A 16,951-nucleotide genomic window follows, 5' to 3' on the forward strand; every position below is an offset into this window, starting at 1 on the left:
AGATCAGTCCAGGTTTAGTCTAGAAAGTGACAGAAGGCGTTATTTAATATGGAGAGAACCTAGAACACACTATCATCCGTGAAAGAGATGCATACGAAAGGGGCAGTGTCTGTGTTTGGGGTGGCATTTCTTTGGGTGGATGCACAGACTTCAAGGAGAACAGTGAATGCTGATTTATAGAGATGACATCCTTCATGTTTATGTGCGCCCATATGCCGGAGCAGTAGGTGACGCTTTCCTGTTACAGGACGACAACGCAAGGCCACACAGGGCTCGCATCGTAGATGATCATCTTCATCAGGAAACAATTATGCGCATGGAGTGGCCAGCTCGATTCCCGGATTTGAATCATATCGAGCATGTTTGGGATGCTTTAGGGAGACATCTAGTTGCTGTCAATCCGCCCTTTCAACTGCTTTGCAAGAGCAATAGCTCTCCCTTCCTATGGAACTGATAGACCGCATAATTGAAAGCATCACACATCGCTGTATTGCTTCTAGAGGCGATCGTATTCCATATTGAAGGTACTTTTCCTATAGCAAACTGACACCTTCGATTTGTGCATTTAATACATGTGCTAATTTCTATACTACCATATTTGTCTGGTAATTTCTTTTTATGTTATTTGATATCTTACTAAGTGTTGTATATTGTGGGTAAGTTTCATTAAATTCTACATGTAACTTTTTCAGTAACCGTGATTTTTCCTTAATTTATGATAATCAGTGTACTCATATAATCTAAGCGATCATGATTGCTTGTAATATTAACAACATCGAAAGATTTTAATTTTATTATAAAAATTGTATAATTTACGAAATTAAATTTCATAAATTATAAAATAAGCCATCTGCAGAAAGCTGGAGTTAAATTTTTTCGTTTCAAAGAAAACAAACGATATTTTCACACTTCCGTGTCATTCAATGAAAACAAAACCGTAAGAATCTCGTCTGAACGTCATTATGCCAAGAGAAAATGGTATCATATGAAAGTATGTCTGATCACAAGTGCGGACTTTTTCCTATGCCCGTGGCCCGTACAGAATGCTTATATCCTCCCCGGTTATGGAAGATTAGCCGATATTTGCATTATTCAAAAAGTTTAAGAAAGCAAAATATATTAAATTATAAGCTAATGTATACCAAGTGACAAAAAGATCTCATGACCGGATAAAGCCGATCATGCTGTTCAGAATAAAAAAAAATTTTTTTTTTTTTTTTTTTGCTGTACGTCTGTCTGTTTCCTTTACTGCATGTATTAACGAAAGAAAAATTCAAACCATAGTCTAAAATTTCAAATCAAAGTTTAATTTTTACAAGATCATAAAATATCACTTTGTTATTACTAACATCACCAGGAAAAATTCCTACATTCATTTTTTATAAATACAACACACCAGTGCTTGATGATATGGTAAAATTTACCACACATACAAAATTTATTCAACATTTTGAATTTAATAAATAGCCCAACCACAAAATGTAGCTGAGACAGGCGATAATTACAGGCGATTAATACAGATACAAATAACTTATTACAAATTTACCATAAACACTATTACAAGGAAAATGATAATTCTGAATATTTTCTAAATTATTTTTAAAAACAGAAACAAATCAGTATCACATTTTAGTTTTTAGCATGAAATATCAATATAAAATTAGAGTTCAAAACAAAAGCAAAACAACACGCAAAAACAGAAAATATTTTTGGTCAACTGCCGATGAATGAGACCCTGACTGTATATTTAACAATAATATAAAACCTGTTTATTGCAGAATGGTAGAAAAATTACTATTACAAACCATCAGCAGAAAAAGAATTTACAAATGGAAAATGCATGGGATTATATCACGGGTAGCATATAAGATCATAGTATGCGAGAATCATTTTTATTTATAAAAGCACATAATTTAACTATACAAATGCTGAAATTTTAAACAATGTTAAAAGAAAATTGTTTGATCATAAAACTAATTCAACTGTACCGTCATAATTTTTTCTTGTCACAATATTAAAACTTAGTCTCGTAATTTCTAATATCAATTATTCTTTCATTACTGAGTGAGTTCCTGTTGTTTATAATATTGATTTAATTATATAACCAATGATTGCCAGACTAAAACAGCTTGAAAATAAAACTAAATTGTTAGTATTTCACTGTTTATTATAATATGGTTATTCCATGCTATGTTTTTAAGAGCTCTCATTTTAAGCACGCATTTCAACTTAAAGTAAACTGATAACCAAATATTTAAAACAAAGAGAAAAGCAAACTAGCATCAGTCTTAATTTACAACATTACTTATTCCATAATCAAGGAATTTCTAGACACTTTTAACTGAAATATCATTTATTCGAAATACTGCACACAGCATTAGGATTCTTGGAGAAGAAAACAAAACATCAACTGTACCCTTACTGGGCAGCTGAACCAACCATTTGCTCTAATATGCTAAAGCTGTTTCATGCTCTCACTCCCTTTTTATTTTTCCATTTTTCTTAAAGTATTATTAAAATGAAATGTCAAGAAGTTTGACTCAAGAATCAATTCCTTATTTAAAGTTCACGAATTAAAATTATTAACAAGTTGCTATTATTGTCACAAATGGCCAGACACTTGCGTTTAACATATCTGTGGCCAAAGGACAATACTCACTGCTTATTTAGCCGTTTCGTTGCTCATGATGCGTGACAGAAGGCAATCACTACACCACAAGGGCACGTATGAGAGGAATGCTGTAGCTGATACAGGCATCAATATATGGGCTAATACAAGCATTAATTCTTTACAATGTGCAAGATTAGACATTAAAATTAATAATAAATCAAAGATGTTTTCACTTCTTTTATGGTGTTTCAGTTTTAAATGTTTTGCAATATATTAGATGTTTTTAACTCGAATTTATGAACCAAGTTAACTAAATTATTTGAACGCACCTGAATAAATACATTCACGAATTTTTTTCAGATATGAATACAATCAAATATATCCACTACAGCTTTGAATTAAAATACAGAATAAAACAACTGGCAAAAAGACTACTTTCTAAATTCTAACTGATGTAATAAGCGGTTCATATTAAAAAATATTTAATTATGAATCATAATATAGAATTGATAATTGCAAACATAAACTACTATTCATCTAATTTATGTAAAATGAATAACTGAATGCAAATTCTGATAACTGAAAGCGAATACATGTGGCATTAAAACTAAAGGTATATTAAACTCAAACGCGACTTTAGGTCTAAAAAATATAGGCTGAAGCTATGGTGTTTAACCATGTCATGTTGAGATTTATAGTCTCAGGAGAATGGAGAATACATTTAAGGCTTCATCTATCCCTAAACTATTATGGTTGTTTAAAAAGAAGCTCACAGTTCCATGTTTTTCTCTTGTGAGTTTGCAAGTTGCATGCTGCTGCAAATTAGAAGACAACTAGTCAACTTTTTTATTTTACACAGAGATCTTTGATTAGGTATCTTCCGAGTTGAAGAAAAGTTAGACACCTGTGGTAACTGTCACCGTCATTTACAAATGAAGAGGTACAATATGTACTGCAAGATGAGATAATAGAACATTGGTACAGAAAAACTGGGAAATTTCTGCTTTAAGTGCGAGAGTTGGCAGATAATCCACACTTTTAATTCTAGGATGTACTCCTCAATACTGATCAAACAAAATATATTCTGTGTTTCATGGGATAAATATAATATTTTAATTTGGCCTTTAATAACTTCTGTACTTAAAAATGCGACTAGAAAGATGTACCAAAGCCAATACACCCAAGCAACTAGGTCTGCAGTCTGTAAGCCTGGACTCACTGTATTTTCCCCTTCATCAAATCCATAGTCAATTAAACAGTCATGCTTAACATTCATGAATTAAATGTTTGAATAAGGTTAGTTAAAAGAAAAGTATTTTTATACATCTTTTACAGCAAGCATAGCTTAATATTTGGGGAAAATCCAATTACTAATTTAACTTTCTAATCATATTGTAATAATAAATAGACAAATTATAATATATTGAAATATATTTATATAAAATAGATAGCACACATATTTAATAATTAAAAATCAAAATTAAAAGTATGTATATAAAATAATACAAAAAAAAAATTATTACATTCAAGAAAACCCCGTTTTAGTAAAGTTGACCAGTGTCTCAAACCAGGAGCTATAACTACTGGCTACCTCTGAGTACAATGTTTGAATAAACTGCCCATGCTCTGTTTGTTTCTATTACCAACAATTACACAGTAAAACTAGTGTACTTTCTAGTATTTACCATGAATGATCCTAGTTTGTAATCTGCTTGTTTTATAATTGAAAAGAAAACATCTTTTTAGAAATTATTTAGCTCTTTTCGCTCATAATCACAAAGTTAGCGTTGATTTTACCTTGGCAATACTACAGCTACCACCAACATTGAAATTTTAAAAAACCAGGCGATTTTTACAAGCACGGCGACACCATTTCGAAGGAACTTCAAACTTACTTTACAATTAACACGGTTCAGGTTATTGAAGCATTTGTAATTCAATTCTGATGTAAATATATCAGCATTTAATGGGATATTCAATATTTTATGTTCTTTTGCTACTTGTATTTTAAAATTTCTGAGAAAATCCAGAGTAATGAACTTTTTTCCCCCATTTTCAAAGCACTTTTAAATACAATGAAAATAAAAAGAATACACATGGTAGTAGATAAATATTGTAATGCACCATATATTGAAATAAACAAAATTAAATGCAAATATTAACTAATTAAATACTGTTTGAACCTTTATATAAAAATCTACAATTGTCTACGGCAGATTAAGATAATCATATCAAATGAATTTTAATAAGATCAATAAAATGTAAAAAGATAAAAAAATACAATTCAAACGAAATTTAATTCTGAAAATCATTAGAGGGGAGGAATGGAATTTACATAATGCACTGAAGTGCCACTGAATAAAGGACAGCCATGGCTATAACTGTGTCGTGGTGCACTGCACTTATGCTTACGTGAGAGTGCTGTGGTAACAGCATATATAGTCAAAAGTCGTTAATTCGGACACCCATAATCCGGAATGATCTATAATCTGGACCTCAAAGCTAAAAACTTTCTGCACATGCGCCACATTGACACATGCGCATAGGCGTTTACGCGTGCGTGTAAGACCTTTATGCGCATATGCGTGTGCGCAAGTGCAGAATACGTTTTCGCGTGCGCGTTTAATGTATAATGGACGGTGCAAGCTAAAATTATATAATTATCTATTTCAGTTAATGTTTGCGTTGTTCCTTAATCTTCAAATTGGATGCAGCTTATTATTTTTTGCAGACTGTAAGAGCAATTTTATAAAAGTAAACTTGAACTTTCGATTATGTCAATTTCCGATTCTGGAGCTCCCAAAGGACCTACAAAACGAAAGTATGTCTCGATGTCCGTCAAACACAAAGTGGAGTTGCTGCAAAAAATGGATAAAGACATGAAGAAGGTGACAGAGAGGTTAGTGAAAACGAAAAAATTTCGATTGACGAGTTAGTCGGTATTCTCGGCACGGCAATTACGGGACTTGTAACTGAACAAGAAATTATGTCTGTTTATAGAATTAAAGAGAAAGTATTATCACATAAAACGAAACAACTTACATTGAAAAAAATGTTTAATAAAGTAAACAAATAAATATTAAGCTTCATTTTTTTTGTAAATTTTGATACCCTTTAGATCATAATTGTTCTTTATTTCATAAATTACGGTTTCATATTTTTAATTTTAGAATTTGTGCATGCCATCTTAGGAGATTTAAACTGATGATCTATAATCCAGAAAAATCGATAATCTGGAATCGCCGAAGTCCCGACGAGTCCGGATTAACGACTTTTGACTGTATAGCTAGTACTGTGGTTGTTTTTGCTCTTTACCTAAGCCTACTGTATCAAAAATTATGTTTTATGTAACCAAGTTATGTATTATATAATCCAGTTATGTCTTATGTATAATCAATTACATTATTCAGAATCTATGTTGAATTGTCAAGAGTAATGTTCAGCATAATATGTAGCATAGAATGTATAGTGTATTAAGTGTATAAATGAGTTTTGTAAATGTGCCTAAGTACAGTGCAATGATTAATGCATTGCATATTATAAAATGTAAAGTGTTACGAGTATATGTAGCAGTGTGTTAACGTGCAATGTAACCAGGAGAATGTTTAATTCTGCATACAGAAAAATTTGATATTTTGCCCTTGTATGGCCAATTACTGTCTTGATTTTGGAGTGTAGCTTTGTATAGTTGTGGGATCCGGACGATATCCAATAAGTCTATGTAAGCCGACCAGGTGTCTGGATCTGCTTTTGCCTGTCCTCCTGGACCCACTGTAAGTTACTCATTCTACTTGAAGCGCCCCTCTATTGTACACGAAGTTCTGACAGCCGGAATACAGCATGAATTACTCCTGCTAATCTCGGCATATAGCAGAAGTTGGAATTTTATTAATCAGTTGTTTCAAATGACCATATGGGTAAAACTCCTGATTTAGGTGCCTTTGATTATGGACAAATAGAAGGTGCACGACACATAGACCGTTCATTTTCCAAAATTGTCTCAGAGCTAGGATTTTGAAGGTCGGCAGCGTCAAAAGTATACAGAGAATACATGAATGCTTAGAAAAAAACTAGCAATCAGGCAAATTGCAAGAACAACGAGCCTTGAGTGAATGTGGAGTGACACGGCTCAACCAGTTTGGTAGCCAGCGAAGCGAAAACATTAGCTCAAATTACCACCCAGATGAGTCAGGGCGGCAGTCGTACAGTCAGTAAATTGCCTGTGCAACACTTGCTTCACCGTATGGGCTTTGAGAACCACAGACTCTACCACTGCTCAATGCCAGCCATCAGGCTGCATATGTTGCCTGAAAAAAAGAGTACGAAAACCAGTAGCATGGAGTGACGAGTCTCCATTCCGATTACTTAATGCTGAAAGGAAGCTGAGAATATGGCATCAGGCTCATGAAGCCATGGATCCTGCATGTCAGGTTGGAACTGCACAAGGCCATGGTGGCTCGGTCACGGTCTGGTGTGTTTTTCTTTGGTACCTGTACCAACCTTTCCCAATGCGATTTGATACATAGAGCTATTTGGCGATCACCTCCATCAATTTATGTTGCCCTGTCATTCAAACAGGAATTGAGTATTCTAGCAAGATAACTGCATCTCTCACAAGTCCCAGTTGGCCACTGACTGTTAGATGAGCATTCCTCTGATTTCTCTGTCATTAACTGGCCACACAATTTAGAAGCCTAACTGGCCTAATTTAAATCCTATTAAGCACCTTTGGGATGTTTTGAAGAAGTGTGTGAAAGCACATCACACAACATTAGCGACCCTTCCTGAATTATGGACAGCTCTTAGTTGATGTTTGGCGAACCATTCCCAAGGAACACCTCAGTAAATTTTTTGAATCTATGCCTCATCGTTTGGCAGTCGCTATCAAGGCCAGAGAAGGCCCAAATTATTATTGACTTTCTATTCCTAATTCAGTGGCACTTCAAGGTATAATGTTTCATTAATTCAACCAGCACCTACCAGCGGCCAAGTGGTAAAAGTCACTGAACTTTGGTAGTTTTATCCGGGTTCAAATCCTGGTGAATGAGCTGGCTGCATGGGTGTTTTTGTGGTTTTCCCCATGTATAACCTGTATACAAGCCAGTTTAAATTAGAAATTTCCCCACAAAGGCATCCTTATTAGGTATATAACCCTTAAGTACTTTGCTATAAACAAACTACGCTGCGAGTACCACAATGCCAACAACACCTTTTAATGCCTTAAAAATTTGTTTTATGTTATTTCATTCACAATACTTGCTTTTACTTAGAATCAATGAAAGTCTATGAACATGCAAAAGCAAATATTAAAGAACATAAAATCTATCAAAAGTCATAAGCAAAGATAAAAATATTATGTAGTCGATTCAAGGAAGAGTATCACATCAATCCATATTCATTAATTCTGAAAATTTCATATAATTATATTATTTTTTAAACAGAATGTTGAATAATTACCTCGTTATGGCTTAAATAATTAATGAATTAAATATTCTGTAAGGCATGCAATGAATGATGCATGCCTTACAGAATATTTAATTCTATATAGATAGTTATTCTTCCTTTCCAAGACAAAATAAATATTTCTAACCCCAACATCATTTTGAGTAAATAACTATATAAATTCATACAGTTTAGTCTTTTTGTTCATTAATAACAGCCAAATCTTAAACAGGTTGCTACTTAATACAATGCATACTTTACAATAAATACTTACATATCAAGTAACTTTAATTTTAATGTTTTTAACTTTTTCAATACAAATTTAAGATAAACTATATTATTCATCACACACAATAAAATTAAAAGCTCTTTTTAAAGTTATTCTTAAAACATATCTATATAAGAAACTCTCTAATATAAATAAATATATATATGCACAATATAAATATATGCACATATAATGTAATACAAATTTTTACTAATCATACTAATAATATCAAATAATAATTATAACAAGAATATCAGCTCCCTATATATCCTTGAAACACAGTCATACAATTTAAGAGGGAAGATTTTTACTCATTACATTTTCTATCAAAAACAGCTCTTAAATATAAAAACATGTTCGAATTATTTTTCAGATATGTTTAATTTGTTTTAAACAACAGCAACAAATACTAAAATTTCCATGCTGTATTCTGAAGGAACAATCGACACAGAAGTAACAGCCTTCGGTATTTCAACAATTTATAAACCTCTCGTTTCTTGGTTATTTTTAATAATTTCAAGCATTAAACTGAATATTGTATAACAAAAATTCAGAAAAAATGCCATACTCTGTTATTTCCTAAATATTTTGAAAAAAGTAGTTTTGGGAAGAGGGGAGAGTAGAACTGCCCTGCCATAAATACCCATCTTAACATTTTTATTTAAACTTCATAATTAAAAAAATTATTTTACATTATTTGGCAATTATCTAACAATTTGTGCTTTAAATTTTATCAACAGATGCGGCTGATCTTACGACATAATCTAAACTCGCTGCCTGCTAGTCATGAAGGCGCATATATGTTAATGTCTGTGAATTGGGAGCGGCAGGAAAATAACTCAGCAATCTTTTGAAAGATGAAGCTGCTGCCATAAAAAAAAATTTTAAAACTGTTTTTAACAATTCTAGAGAACAGAATAAATTAGCATTTAGTTATACGTCAATTAAGATACCTGAAGGGAGGAGACAGCATCGCATCCCTATTAGAAACATTGACAATCACAGAAAATGTTAATGATCATTTAAATTTTGTTGCTGATGAAATAAGTTAAAATATCAGACAGAAAAACCAAACATATTTAAAGAATTCTTTGTGTGATATTTCTGCCAAAAATTTACTTCCTCCATATATAAAAAATTATTTCACACATGTCTCCTATTATATCAGTTGATACAGAAAGAATGTTTTTACAATTAATATATTTTATCCAATAAGACGATGAAGTCAAGTATAGGAGGAGAGGATTAATAATGTATAACATTAATCATGTATGATTTTAAAGCTAAGATTTTATTTCTACATGATTTTTAATTTATTTCTACGTTTTTTGCATAGAAATTTCGACAACGCATAAAGGTCCAACACCGATCTCATGAAATGTAGGTAGTTTAACTCGGGTTCAAATTTTGCCAAATGGAATAGCTGATTATGAACGCTCATTATTTTCCTCGTGCATAATGTGAATATGAGACAGTCTTCCTTGCATGGTTTGCTTTGTGGTTTTCTCTATGAGTAACATGAATATAAGCAGTGGTGTCAGAAATTTCTCAACTAAAATAACAAGACAAGAATAAAAAAGAAGCACATGATGTCAAAAATCATGCTATTTTTTTGTAATGTCATAAGTACCTGATTCCTACGACCTTTGATGATATTTTAAATGCTGTCTCTGCGAGTTCTGCACTGTAACTAGACTCTTGGTCATTTCATTATGCACATTTTTTGACAAAAATCTTATAGCCAGATTGCTAATTTATTGTTGTTTGAATTTGCATTTCTTCTTTTAATTAATCTTCGTTAATAATTTTTTATATCCTTTGTTACTTTTTTCTTTACATTCTTTGTTACATTTGACTGTTAACACTGCTGCACTGATTCTTTTGAGTTGGCAGTTTTTTTAATTCAATGAAGTAACATTTTACTTTTACAATGAGATATTTCTTTTCAGTTACGAACAAATATTTATGCCTCAGCTTCGAAAATTTTGACTCTTGTTTTTAGTCACTTTATATCAAGTATTCTAAAAATTTTACAATTAAAAATTAATCAATTAGTGTTTGAAATAAAATAGAATACAGTGAAAGTGACAACCATCTATTTCACACATACAGTTTTGTTGATCCTTTACCTGACTTCATTAAATCAATTTTATGTGCACTCAGTTCTTATTTGCATATTTTGTAATAAGCTTTTGTCTTGTTTGTTTTCATTCTTTCTACCCAATTTCAAACATGAAAATTTTAAACTTTCAAATTTTGAAAGGTAGTGCTGAATTTTTTTTTTCCAGATTTCTCATTAATCACATTTTTATTAACACAGCAGCTATAACCCAATTTTGTAATCTAGCTTACTACGCAATAAAATATTAAACAGAGCAATTGGGAAAACATGAAAACACGAATGATTAGTGCTGAAAATTGCGTGCACATGCTACACTCGAGCTATGATTACACAATTGCCAGTTGCCAACATTCATTTAAGCACATATAAATTGTTCTTATTATAGATTAATTTTATAAATACATAATCATAACACATATGGATTTTCTAATATATTAATAAAAATTAAAAGTAGCACATGGAATTGATGGAGTAGTCGCAAATTCTCATAGAAATTTTTAAAGCACAGATTTGTCAAAAACAGTAAATTTGTGAAAAATTGCATGACCTGGCGACACAGAATAGAAGCAAGTTTCCCTCAGAAAGTCCTCTGCCAAGGCATCCCTTATCTTAGGAATACAGCCCTCACGTGTTTTTCATATACAATAACTAATAATACGTATTTAATTTATTTTTAAAAGAATTAAAGTCTTTTTTTTTTTGTTTGTATAAAGTTAAGATATGCATTAAAAATACTTATTAGATGTATTTTAGCATTTTATTTTTGTTTAATATTGTCTTTTTCTATTAGACTGATGTTAAAGGGTGTCAAGAAACATTTACTAGGTGTATCTTAGCATTTTATTTCATTTTATGTCCAAGAATAAAAATTGCTTTTCTATATTAATAAAAATTGCTCTATATTTTATGAATCATAAAAGTGTTTAAAAAATACCTTTTCCTTCTGTGAAGCTAATTGCAGTCGAAATCCCAGTTTCTGCTGACATAAGTAAATTTTCCATGCATATTCAAGTTAAATGGCGAACACATTATTCACAAATCCTGCATTCAGAGAGATAAAACCAACATCTAGTATCTCAAAATGAACAAAATATAAAATACTGAAAATTTCTACACAAAAACCTTAATATAATACTCTTTTCTATTTAAAGTGCATATAATTTTTTTGAATTAATAATTTTAATAAATATATAATTGCTGTTAATAAATAAAAGCTGATTATTAAAAAAATTTTGCTAAATGTACTGGTAATAAATCAAAAACAAGCAATTCAAGGAGAAGAAATAGCTATTTTGATTAGTTAAAATTCTAGATTAAATAATGTACTAAACAACTAAAATTACAAAATAAATACACTTTATATTTCTACATGACAGTACAAATGTTAAAGTAGGTGAGGTAGAGTCAATGCAGGTAAGAGTGGGTCAACACAATTCACCCATAAGTTAGCACAAGTACTATGATAGTTCCGTCCACCATATGACAGTTTCAGATTTTCATCTTTGTTATAATTTTTGATATCTACATTTAACAGACAAAGGCCACAAGCTTTAGTATTATCTTCTGTGTCTGGTCGTAACACACCATTGGAGAAATCCAGTGACTTTTCTTCAGGCTGAAAGGAAAATGGTTATTAAATAAATGATTGCATAAATGATTTTTTAAAGCACTAACAAGCTTTGAACTTAAGATGCTTTTATATATACAACAGTTTTGACATTTAGACAGTAAATAACTTTTTTTTTTTTTTTAAATACTGTATTTTTTCTTTTTAGGAATTATAGACAACACTATAATTTTATAGTTGAAAATTTATAATTAAAAGATTCAAAACCAAGCAGAGGACAAAAATTGTTCTAATTTACTTTAAAAATCAATGCTGTTATTTTGACATAATCAGCATAACACAACTTCTTTCGGTGATACAATAATTTATCCACAGATTCAAAGCTTTTAGACAAGCAATGGTTCTTACATAAGAAATTCTTTAGCAATTGGGCTGCTTCTCAATTTTTGAGTTTTAAATGACCTTCATTGATCGCCAGATTTATTAGCTGCAGATTCCGCCATCCCCATAAAACTACTCAAAAGGAAAGGTTTTAAATTATACAACAACTTAAAACCAATATTTAATAAAAAAATTCAAAATTCTCGACCCGAAATTCTCACAAGTGTTACAGAGAATCCTCTGGATAGGGGTTAACAATGGCCACCATCCGCAGATATTTTAAGAACGTAAACATATTTCCATAAATTATATTTACTATTAAGAATGGCAAAAAATAGATACTGTTGAAAGAAAAATATTTTGAAGCTAAAATTTTATGACAGTCCAGAATTATACTTTGAATAACCCCATGCTTACCACACTAATGTGTAATATGCTATCATATATCGTTTCCACGTGAATAACAGTGATGAAAGCGTATTGCATACTGTGGGTTGTCTATAGCTGTAAATACACTCTGCAAAGAAATTAAGAGAATTTTCATATTTGATCTACGATCTACAGAACTACTTGACAGATTTTAATAAATTTTGGTGTGAACACAGGTTGATATAATACAAACAAAATAAACATTCAATAATTATAATAGAGGAGAGTTATTACACTCATGGGAGTCTGAAACAGTGGTTGCAGACAACACAAAAGAAATGAGTTAATAGGGGGTATGTTCCCTCTTACAGAAATACAGGTCTTGCAGCATGATGTCATACTGGAAATAAGTGTCATACTGTGGCAATTGATACCACTCATTCAGCAACACTTTTTTCAGTTCCTGGATAGTTCTCGGAGAAGGGTTGCGAGTTGCAATTGCCCTCCCCAGAGCATCCCAGACATGTTCTATAGGGTTGAGGTCTGGAGACCTGGCTGGGCAACCCATCCGGCGAATATCCTCACTTTCGAAAAATTCATTGACTAGAACTGCACCCAGAAAAGGTGAGCATATGGTTGCAAGACCTCATCCCTATACCTCACACCAGTCACACAGCCTCTGTCAAAGGCGTGGAGAGGTGTGCGGCCATCCAACATGATGCCTACCCAGACCATTACACTACCATTTGACTGTTGATTTCGCGGACATTGGAGGGTAGGTAGTGGGTCCCTGGGTCTCTCCATATGAAAGTGCAGCGAGAATCTGTTGTTTAGACTAAAACGGGACTCATTGGTGAAAAGAACGGTTGCCCATTGCTCCGTACTCCAATCGCTATGCTGTCTGCACCATGCTAATTGGACTCTCCTGCCATAGACCTGAGTGGAACGCAAACAGCCAGTCTTCTGACAAACAACCCTCTCTCATTGTCTTTTGGAAATAGTCACCCTTGTTACACGGGTTTCTATGGCTGCATACAGGTTCCTAGAGAGCTGAGAAGCTGTAGCCCCTCTGTTAGGCCTTGCTAAAATGGACAAATAGCAATCTTCTCTGGCTGTCGTGGCTTTTGGACAACTTTGCCCTGGCGTTCTCTCGATGGATCCAGTATCCTGGAACTGTTTCCATAGGCTACACACGACGCTGAATGTTAAATTAAACTCTCTGCATATCTGGACTTGCGATTGGCCTCTAGCCTCACCACAATTCACCATCGCATTTTCTCATCTAAACGTTGGTGGTTACTCATTTTTACTATTCCAATGTGAATTTAAACGATTGCTGCAAGATAACACCAAGAAATTCCCCGAGGTGTGCTAGCAGCGAATGCAATTCGCCTTATCCTCCATGTGCTTATAAAGCCTGTTTTTCTGCTAGCTCCACCTACACACATGTGTAAGCTTACATATTTGCCACACAAGATTTGCATTTTTATCTAGAAGCAGTGGTTTTTCCTTCAGTTCAGTTCTTTTCATGCAATTTCATAAAATATGCAAATTCTCTTAATTTATTTCACCAGTGTAATAGGTCTTACAAGCAACATAAACAACTTTCAGCAAACTAAGGAGAAAAATAGAGATAAGGAGTTTTTTTTTTTTTTTTTTTTTTTTTTTTTTTTTTTTTTTTTTACAAATGAGGAACTATGTAGATCACCAGAACTGGTCACAAACAATTGAACAGAAAACTTAGCAATGCAGAATAGACCCATGACTCTCAATCCAAATGATTCACAGCTACTCATAGCTTCATAGTCATAAGGATGGAGGATTTCCAGTTCTACTTGAGCTATGCTTGAAATCTGATGATGATCTGTCAACGCCAGAATTACAACATATAAAACATAAACAAAAATAATATTTACAGACAATAATTAGTGGATATTAAATGAAATACACAATAAATTAGTAATAAAATAAATACCACTGCAAAAATACACAAAAAGCCTAATTATATGCAAATAATTACAAACACAGTAGATTTATGATAATCTGTATAATTTGGGACCAGGGATTGTGTGGATTAGAGAATGTTTCAGATTACAAATCACACCTTCTTCAGTTCGGCTTACTTTTTTCTTCGCAATTTTTACAGTAAATTTGAATTATGTGCATACAAATAACTTATTTAATCAAAAAATTTTTACATTCTCAAATTATAAAATAATAAACAATTTACAGAATTATAATATTTACAAGAATCTGCTCCAACATAATCTTCTCCAAATTGAACCTTGAACCTAATTCTGCGATTATGTTCTCTAGATGCACAATGATACATGTAACACTAAGCTGTATACAAAAGGTGGTAGAACTGAAATTTTGGATTAATGAAACATTCTATTGGCTTAATTTCTGTGTTCTTTTAGCCCATTTTTCTTCACTACATTTCCCATTTTTGAAAACAGAAAAATATCTGTTACGTTTTTAAGCATCTGCTTTATTTGTCACTGATGTAAACAGACTAGTTATGAGGTGCATTTAAAATGTACTACCCCTTTTAAAGGTGTACTGTTAGAAGGTATTTTTAAAAAATGGTCAGGTGATTTAGTTAACAACGATTAGCCTACAAGGGCCAGAAGTAGTGGCCATCTCATTACGAAAGCACCTAATAGTCCAGAAGTAGTGGTCACTGTTGCCTCCTAAGAAGAGATGGACAGTTCTAACCATCCTTCTCCAGGATTTGAACCAGGGCCCATCACTACCGCAGTCAGGGTCACTAACCCCTATATCAGCTAGAATGTTGTAAAAATTTTGGATAAATACATTCTTTACATATACTAATCATATAAACTCAAAATTAATTTAAAAATGCAGCTGAATATATATATCAGAGATGGCCAAATTGCGGCTCGCGAGCCTGATATGGCTCTCGCAAGCAATTTGTGCAGCTCATGCACATAAAATATATGTATGAAATATGGTAAACTAAAACTATTCAGTGTCCAAAAAGAAGTAATTAATTAGTTTAGACTCTTTTTACAAAGTTATCAGGGATTTCTTTCTGTTTAAAACCTCTTACACTACTTCTATAATGAGGTAAATATGAACTCGTGGCTTTTAGAAAATCTAGATGCGGCTCTCTAACATTCCTGAATTCAAATGTGCGGCTCTCACTGACATGAAGTTTGGCCAATCCTGATATATATAGAGAAAATAATAAACATTTTATAATTTCATGCGAGATAATAGGGATTTACCCAACGTGAAATATTTGTAGAGATTCACGATACATGTTTGCTATTAAAAAAAAAAAAAAAAAAAAAAAAAAAAAAATCAAATCAAAGCTTTGAGATTTTATATTACGCCGAAAAGTCTTCCCCCCTTTTTTTTTTTACATTTTGTGTGTTACCTTTATTTATTAAATATCATGTTCTTTGCACTTAAACCATAAAATTCATTTCAACAGCAATATCACAAAATATTTAAAAGAACATATCGTTAGAATTTCCAATACACAGTCTCTCGCGCTGGAGATAAATCCCCCATATAGTGTTGCCATTGCTCGCTTTGAAATCTTTGAGTTTCTTAACTAAAAACTCAAATGCTTTACAAAATATGAAATAGCTAATAAAACAAATTCCAAATTAGGGCTTCCAGATGCCCATATTCGGGTGGAGATATACATTATTCAAAATTTGATGGCTTTAAGTACAGCCGTTTTATCACAAAGCAAGAAACATACATACATTTATGCAGATTCTTCATTATTTAATTTCTTCAAATATAATGCAGGACTCTAACATTTGGTGGCAACAATTTGAAAAGTGATTCACCGCTTATAGTGGTTCAACGTAAAATCGCAAAACGAAAAACAATAGTCCTTTACGAACAAAGTACCTTGGGTCTTTAAAAAAAAAAAAAAAAAAAAAAAAGGAGAGGTTCTAATATTTGGTGGCAACAATTTAAAAAGTGATTCGGTGTTTACAATGAAATAACGCAAAATGCCAAAACGAAATTAATAGACCTTTTAGGCGAATTCTCCTTTGGGCTTTAAAAAAAATGGCTTTTATGACATTTCTTGTTTTATTCATTTTCTACTGTGAATTGCACTTTTTATGCACTCAACTAATGGAATTTTTACTTATCCAGAATTCGGCATTTTCCAAGCAATTTGGATAGTCGAGCTTTTACAGTAAA

The 16,951-nt window shown here is 32.3% G+C and overlaps 1 protein-coding gene across 3 annotated transcripts in view; it reads right to left on the minus strand.

Annotated features, from left to right (window-relative positions):
- Positions 1–1,286: 1,286 nt before the first annotated feature.
- LOC118196312 (synergin gamma-like) overlaps positions 1,287–16,951 on the minus strand; it is an 82,029-nt gene continuing 66,364 nt past the window's right edge. For all 3 annotated transcript variants that reach the window (XM_035367742.2, XM_085824961.1, XM_085824962.1), the window contains exon 13: positions 1,287–12,058. In XM_035367742.2, the coding sequence (XP_035223633.1) occupies positions 11,828–12,058 (231 nt within the window). In that variant the 3' untranslated portion in view covers positions 1,287–11,827. The remainder of the gene's footprint in view (positions 12,059–16,951) is intronic.

Source organism: Stegodyphus dumicola, chromosome 10 (genome assembly GCF_044657685.1).
Source record: "Stegodyphus dumicola isolate Sdum_Otavi_A_Nest chromosome 10, ASM4465768v1".
Lineage (NCBI taxonomy): Eukaryota > Metazoa > Arthropoda > Arachnida > Araneae > Eresidae > Stegodyphus > Stegodyphus dumicola.